This window comes from Charadrius vociferus, unplaced genomic scaffold (genome assembly GCF_000708025.1).
Source record: "Charadrius vociferus isolate BGI_N301 unplaced genomic scaffold, ASM70802v2 scaffold828, whole genome shotgun sequence".
Lineage (NCBI taxonomy): Eukaryota > Metazoa > Chordata > Aves > Charadriiformes > Charadriidae > Charadrius > Charadrius vociferus.
Window position 1 is genome coordinate 1,091,544 of NW_009649708.1, and position 8,134 is coordinate 1,099,677.

General features: G+C 41.4%; 1 protein-coding gene across 1 annotated transcript in view; it reads left to right on the plus strand.

Annotated features, from left to right (window-relative positions):
• ANKHD1 (ankyrin repeat and KH domain containing 1) overlaps positions 1–8,134 on the plus strand; it is a 106,158-nt gene that overhangs the window by 61,806 nt on the left and 36,218 nt on the right. The window contains exon 15 of the mRNA XM_009890698.1: positions 7,628–8,129. Within this exon, the coding sequence (XP_009889000.1) occupies positions 7,628–8,129 (502 nt within the window). The remainder of the gene's footprint in view (positions 1–7,627; positions 8,130–8,134) is intronic.

Consider the following 8,134-nt stretch of genomic DNA (forward strand, 5'->3'; position numbering starts at 1 on the left):
GGTTATTCCTCCCCAGATGCAGTACCCTACACTTGCCCTTGTTGAACTTCATAAGGTTTCCCTCTGCCCAACTCTCCAGCCTGTCCAGGTCACGCTGTAAGACAGCACAGCCTTCCGGTGTGTCAGCCACCCCTCCCTGTTTTGTGTCATCAGCAAACTTGCTGATGGTGCGCTCTATCCCTTCATCCAGGTCATTGATGAATATATTGAACAGAACTGGACCCAGTACTGACCCCTGAGGGACACCACTTGTTACTGACCTCCAGCTAGACTCTGTGCCACTAACCCTCTGAGCTCTATCTGTCAGCCAGTTCCCAATCCACCCCACTGTCCATTTATCTAACCCACACTTCCTAAGCTTGCCTGCGAGGATGACATGGGAGACAGTGTCGAAAGCCTTGCTGAAGTCAAGGTAGACAACATCCACTGCCCTTCCCTCACCCACCCATCCAGTCACTTCATCATAGAAGGCTATCAGATTAGTCAGACATGACTTCCCATTAGTGAATCCATGTTGACTCCTTCTGATAACCTTCTTTTCCTCCAGATGCTTGGAGATGATGCCCAGAATGAGCTGTTCCATCACCTTTCCAGGGACGGGGGTGAGGCTGACCAGCCTGTAGTTTCGTGGGTCATCATTCTTGCCCTTTTTGAAGACTAGAGTGACATTGGCTTTCCTCCTGTCCTCCATGACCTTTCAAAGATGATGGAGGGCAGCCCAGCAATGACTTCCCCCAGCTCCCTCAGCACTCTAGAGTGCATCCCATCAGGCCCCATGGACTTGTGCATATGCAGTTTATCTAACTGATCTCTAACTTGCTCCTTATCAACCAAGGGAAAGTCTTGCTTCCTCCAGACTTCCTCTGTTACCCACAAAGTCTGGGTCTCCCGAGGACTGGCCTGAACAGTGAAGACAGAAGCAAAGATCAGGTGAAAGAAGCAGCAGAATTAGTTCAGGGCATTGTGTACTTGCTGCTGGCCTCGCTCCAACGTGGTCAGCATTGCTCAGCAGCCAGCAGCAGTTCCCATGCAGCAGCACAGCACAGTCTTGCGGCTATTAAAAAAACAACTGGGCTGTTTCTGTAGGTCCAGAGGTTGCCTCCTGCTTTACGCTGAGAGGGGTGTAAAGCGCAGTGGCAGTGAGGCAGCTCTAACTGCCCCCGTGTCCGCTTCCCTGCAGCCAGGGCGTCTCGGTGCCCAGCATGTGGAATGGTCAAAAGGAATGCTGTTGGATTTCTTCAGGAAATCAGCTGGTGGAATAGTGTTGTGGTTGATGATCTTGTCTAGTTTGTAAATGCAAGTTCATGTTTAGTAACAATGGGCTCTGAAAGTCCCAGCTGTGTTCATGATTCTGCCTCTGTCTTTGGCAGAGCGTGCCTGGTGAGCACTGTGGCTTGAATTCATGGTGTGTTTTTAGAACATTGTGGAAATAACTTGCAGCATTTCTATTTGCGGTGCGTGTGTTTTTAGGATTCCACAAGACCTAATAGACTTAAGTTATTCATGTGAAAGCTGCCCATGTCTGCCTTTGATCCTTGGGAAGGAGACCAACAGTTCCCTTAAAGTTGAGTAGGATTTTTGGAATCTGTAAGCTTTTCAAAGTTAGACCTTCAATATATGGTATCCTCTATGTCCCCATGCTAAATCTAATGGCTCGGAGAAAGAAAAGAAAAACAAACTCCACGTAGCTTCACTAGCTACAAACTCAATAAATATTATATACTCCAATATCTGCCGTTTATGCCTAATGCTGAGTTATATTCTGGCAGAGAACTCATACATTGCGTGATTTAATTGAGATAGGGGCCAGGTTAACAGTAGAACTAAAAAGCTGATTTTCTTGCTTTTCCATTCTGAATCCTTTCAGACTTCTCTACTGCACAGTCCAGCTGCCTGGTTGTTGTTTCATGTGCTTCAACATCTGATTAACTCTTGCCATTTCCTCTTATTTTCTGCCTGGGTCAGCAGCTGACCCAGTTACCTGGAATGACTTAGGAAGAGAAAGGTAACGGTCCATGCCTCATGGCTTTCTAACTTCACTCATACTTTCTTACAAGACTTAGAGTTGTTGTTCTTTTATATGAATCTTTAGCAATGCAGGCAGATGATTTAAAAACAAGACACTTGTAGGTCCCCAAGAGCACAAGTATATAAAAATCTTTTCATGGTGGTTTGTGAAATTCCGCTCTTTTGAAGCTTCCACCTGCTTGCCACAGACTGATTTAATTACATCTCAGTAATTTTCCAGTTAGATTCTGTCAAGCCACCAGAGGGAACTTGGGAAGACTAAGGTTGGAAAGTAACTCAAATTTTTGAATGTTAGAAAATTCAGTTAAGCTTTGCTTGTTTTCAGCCATGTAACCATTGCCTGTTGGATATCGTTGCACTTAATCCCTGCAAGTTTTCCATACAAACAGCTGCAAGAGCAGTTAGAGATTGGCAAAAATACTGCACGGTTTGCAGGAGGACCATAGTGAAAGTAGAACTTCATCTGCTCATTCAACCCTCCACAAATCATCCTGTTCTTTATAAAGAAGAATTAAGTATGTATTAAAAACAATATAGCAGATGAATTTACTTGGGAGAAGTAGGCTATTTTTTTTGTTGCCCAATTATATAGTATTGTACTTTGCATTTGTGTGTCTATGGATTGACTAATTGTTACCCCAGGTTCTTAGAGCTGAATTTTTTACTGAATTCAGTTTAGCTGAATTACAGTTAAACACAGAATTTTCAGGAAAATTCAATATTGAGTTCATCCTATTCCTGTTGACAAGGCTAGTGAATTTTAATCGCAGACTGGAAATTCAACTTCTGAAACTGCAAACTCAACTTCTGAGTGAAATCAGATTTTTCAAAAACCCCTGAAGTGCAAGAACAGTGGACAACCAATTCTGTTACTAAAGCACAGAGATCTTAGTATGAATAGATGCTTCCTGACATGTGCCTTTTGTGAAGTGAGGAACAGGTTGAGTTTGTTTTTTTGGTTGGTTTTTTTGTGGGGTGTTTTTTTGGTTTGTTTTTTTTTTTTTAAGTTCTAGGTAATGTTGCCTATCACGGTGACATGGCGATTCATACAGATTTATATACTTAGGTATTGGTTCCAGCAGAGAAGATGTATTTGAATGTACAAATGTGTATCACACAGTTAACCCTTTTTCTTGCGGTCATTTTTTTTATCCTGGAAAAATCTTTTGGAATTTTACTCTTTGGATTTGGATGCAGTCTTTTTTTTTTTTTTTTCCTCTCCCATTTAACAACTCTAGAAATTAATGAGCTGTCAACAAGCCCCAGAATTCCAGCTAATAAAAAGTAAAGTAGAATATAACTGTTTCAGGTGGTGGCCAAGATGAAAACGACTAAGCTGAAATGTAAGTTGTGTTGACAACAAGTTCCTGAAGAGTATAATGGATTGTAAAAACAAACCTTTGGTCTTTTTCATTTTCTGAAAAGACCTGAAAAATAAAGTAGTGATTTTTCTTAAACTTTTGTTGCCTGCTCTACAATACAACAAATATCTGTCCTTGCTAATTGATCAGTTAGTGCTTTTAGGGTAAGATCTGAACGAGGCTTCATTTATGTAACAATTACTTATCTACTTCATGTTTCTCAAACACTTCCTTCTAGGAAATATCTCAGCCTCAGACTTTCAGAGGACAGCACAAGCTGCCTGTGTTGCTTCTGTCAAGTACAAGGCTGTCACTTGAGTGTTTGCAAATGTAGACAGTACATGAAATAGCAGTGTCTTTGGGGTCAATAAGCTCATTTTAGGCTTATTTTGGAACAGTAGCATCTCGCTTATGCTGCTCTATTCATTGTGAAAGGGCATATAAATTATTTCTTTCTTGTGAGAAGAAGACATCTGATGGATTAGAAGTCTAGGCTAGAAGAGCAAGTTCCTTGAGAATCATAAGCACTCAGAATGAGATACGGTATCAGCCTTGTTTATAGGCAGCAGCCCGATAAAGAGTGAATGTGGTTTAGGCAAGTTTAAATTAGAAGAGTTTAATTGCTTAGGAGAGCCACCTAAGGACTATCAATATGACGGTTACTCTTCCAAACTCTTGCTTGCGGTGTTGAGGACCTTTAAACATTACTTGCAGCCAGAAGGCATTAAAAACTGGTAATAGTGTCCTCCATGGACTGGGTGCTCCAGAGACTGGTAATGGGGCTTGGGGGAGGCTCATCTGGGTGAACTCACTATTGCAACTCAGGTACCAAAGACATTATTTACAGTGTACAGGAGAAGTACAGGGGGGTTCTGTAGGAAACATTTACCTCATCTTCTGGAGAGAATAAGGAGTCAGACAAATGGATGGGAAGCTGCATTTGTGCAGAGTAGCTCTTAACCTGAGTTGTGTCTGTTGGACAGAAAACTGGTTGAAGACATGTGCATGTTCTGCAGGAATGGTGGCAAAGGCTGAGTTGGTCAGGTTAGGGACCAGAACCTGTAGGAATGTGGAAATATAAATAAAAGAGCAAATTGGTGCTACAGTTCACAAAATAAATTGGCAACCGGTCCCTTCCTTACTCTGTGGCTTTCCTGGCGTGCCCATAACCACGCTGGGGTTTCTGTCAACTGAACAATTCTTTGTCCTGTAATCATGATTACCTGATGGCAGGTGGTATGTGTGCAGCAACATCTGGATTTCATTGATCCTCAGTCTTCACTCCATACTAAACAAGTCTTCTAAAAGTTACCAAAACAGTTGCTTTAGGGGCTAGATTGACTACTTAATATTGCTAGGTTTAATTTTTTTGTGGGTTGGTTGTGTAGAAGATGGATGGTCCACCAACAAGATAAATGAACAAAATTTAAAAAAGCTACAGTAATTACCATCTGGCCTATGATTGGATTTTTAAGTCTTACTGCTCTTGGGTGTTTCAAAAGTGAAAGTATGAAGTACCGTCTTGTTCATAATTATTGACTAAAATGGGCACAGTATTTTTCAGGATATTGTAATATAGAAGAGATTTGGATAAAACAGGAAATTGTTACTTTTAAATACTTTCAATATTATTATAATACAGTGTTTACATATTCAAAGCTACCAACAGCATCTTCCTCCATCACTGGGTTGAACTGGCTGTTCCACTGTGCATGTCAAGTTTAGCAGATCTTTCTTCCTACCCCTCATCTTCTTCCAGTGTCCCCAAAGTTGTAGGCACAGAAAAGGTGATCTGGAACCTGAAAAGTGGCCCTGCTAGCTAAGTAGGAGTTGGTTAAAGTAAATCTCAGTACCTCTTCTGGAACTTGAGAACCCAGCTCTTCACTTGCTGGTTTCCCAGCATCTGTCTTCAGAAAATGTCCCAACTTTCCGTGGTTCTTCCTGGTGTGAGCCGCTGTCTGGGCAGCACTGCCCACTGTGAGACCAGTCCAGGTCTTGATATGAGGCTTCGCTTCTGCTCTTTGCTTTCACTTGTGCCTGTAGAAAAGTTTTCCTGTGACAGGCTTGTGTTGTCCCCAGGTGGGACTTCACTGAGAGGGACAATATTGGTATTTTGTTATTTGGTGGCTCTGTGAACTGCAGCTTTTCTTTCCTACAGAGTGATGGAGGCTGTCCAGAGCTGCCAGGTTGTGGGATCGCATTGTGTTATGATTGAAATGATAGATACAGTAACTTTAGGAATGACATTAAACTGAGCAGTGCAAAGGGTTCCCATCTTACTCGCACCCTAAAGGCAGGGTTAATTTGCAGTTAGGTTACTATAATGTCCCTGCTACTTCAGCAGGGAAGCAGCTTAGTTTCAAAAGATACCTATTGACTTTGATTAGTTTCTAACAAAGATATACACAAGCATTTTTGGTGAGTGCAATTTTTTTTTTTTTTGAGTGATCTGCAAATTGTACGTTGTAAGGCACACTTTTTAAAATGAAAGGAGAGCCATATAAACCCCAAGTACCCTGCAAAGGCAAAGAGCCAGCAGCAGATAGCAGGCTTGAGCTGAACGTCTGCCAGCCAGCACAAAGCAAGTTATTGCCAATCTTTAGTCACATTCTTTATTGTCTCTGAGAAATTGTCTTGGGACTCGCTTATGGTTCAGAGACAAAATAACAGTAGTGGTTGGAACAGGTATTCAGCTGGAACTGCTGACCCCTACAAGGCAGCCGTGTAAAGCGTTGCACAGGAGAAAGGGCTCACACCTAAGGGCGTCTGCGGTGTCGGTGGGATGCTGGGCTATTTCCTGGGGTTATTCACATTTTTGTTGTTTCCCTTAAATTTAGGTATGGTTTGCTTTCACTCCTGAAAACCTGGTGAAGGCATTCAGCAGAGAGTGGGTTCATTGCTATTTTAATATTTGTTCTTTCTCTTTATACGAGAACATTCTCTTTTAGGAGAAAATTCTCACATTTGTTTGCTTTTTCATTTAGTTCCTCAAAAAAAAAAAGCAGATTCCTTTCAGAGTGAGGTCTATGTGACTCCTGTTTTGACAGCAAAGCAAAATGAAGTCACTTGTGAATTAGTATTTTGGTGAAGGAAGGCCCAGAGAGAAATAAATTGTGTTTTAGGAAACTTCCAGAGTTAGTGACTGACCTGGGTCTTAGTTCTTGCACCCAGACTTTCACTTAACTGTGTGACATTTAGGTAACTTTAAGCCATGGCTCAAACTACACAATTCTAATGCCTCTTTTAATGATTAATTGTATGAGTCTGCTTTGTAAATACTCAAGTGTTTGGTTTGTGTTTTTTGTGGTTTTTTTAAGCTGCATGCATCACTTTGGGTATAGCAAATGAGTGTTTGATCACACTAAAACCTTCCACATTTTTAATTAATGTTTCTTATGCTGAAGTCATAATTAAAATTTCAGCACTTAATAGATTCCTGTTAGTAAGATCTGCCTGGAGGTTTCACAGATGTGACTTTTGGGAAAACAGCCTTGGGTTGCTTGAGGGCAGTGAGTGCTCAGAGAAGCACTGCCCTGGCTTGGTGTTCTGTACTAGGTTTGTGTTGAATATTATTTTGTAAGTTATAATAGGGAGCAGAATTGTTCATTTGTTAGCGAGGGAGGCAAGCAAGCTGTTAATTGTGTCTCAGAACTGTTAAAAAGGTGCTAAAGCTTCAAAATCTCTTTTGTATCCGTTAAGTCTGCACTGGCAGGATTCTGTTTGTAGTGTAAAGGTGGAATGCTGTGGTGTTTGGAGAAATACTAGTTCAAATACTGATCTTACTGTAGAGTTAGTCTTCTCTCAAATACAGACTACTTTTGCTTGTAACCTTGCTGTTGGAAGTTAGCCTCTGGAAACTAGTCTTAGTTTAATTGTTCTGCATGGCAGAACATCTTTGGGACCTCAGTAAATTATTTAAACTGCATTGCTGCTCTGGCTGATTTCTATTCCCAGATGCGTTGTCATGTATGTCAGAAACCCTAATGGTCCCTTATTCCTTAAGATTAAAATAGCTATGTTCAAAGGGATGTTAGCTGGAATTTGCCATATTGATCCTATGTGCTTTGTCCTTTCTTGTCTTAACATGGAGTGTAGGGTTTACCTTTCTGTGGTTTGCCAGATGTGCAGTGTTGGTTGTAAAGATTTTTTTTTTTTTTTTTTTTTTTTTTGGTGGGTGAGAGGGGAGGTTTGGGGTATCTTCAGCATGGCATTTTTTCAAACATTTTTCATGTGCTTAGGTGCATCCAAGCAGAAGTCAAGTTCCCTGCAGGTAGCAGATAAGGACCTACTGCCACCTTTTCACCCATACCAGCCTTTGGAATGCATAGTAGAAGAGACTGAAGGCAAGCTGAATGAACTTGGACAGAGAATTAGTGCTATTGAAAAAGCACAACTTAAATCATTGGAATTAATTCAAGGTGAACCTTTAAATAAAGATAAGATTGAAGAACTTAAAAAGAACAGAGAAGAACAAGTACAGAAGAAGAAGAAAATATTGAAGGAGCTACAGAAGGTGGAAAGGCAGTTGCAGATGAAAACCCAACAGCAGTTTACCAAAGAATATTTGGAGACCAAAGGTCAGACAGACACACCACTTCCCCTGCAGCAGCAGTGCCCACTTACAGGGGTCTTCCCAGAAGTGGAAGCCAATAAGGGTCTGCCAGAGGATAACTTTTCAGGGTTACCTCAGGTTGACACAATCTTGTCTAAAGATGACGAGCAAGAACAGTCTCCACCACCTGCTG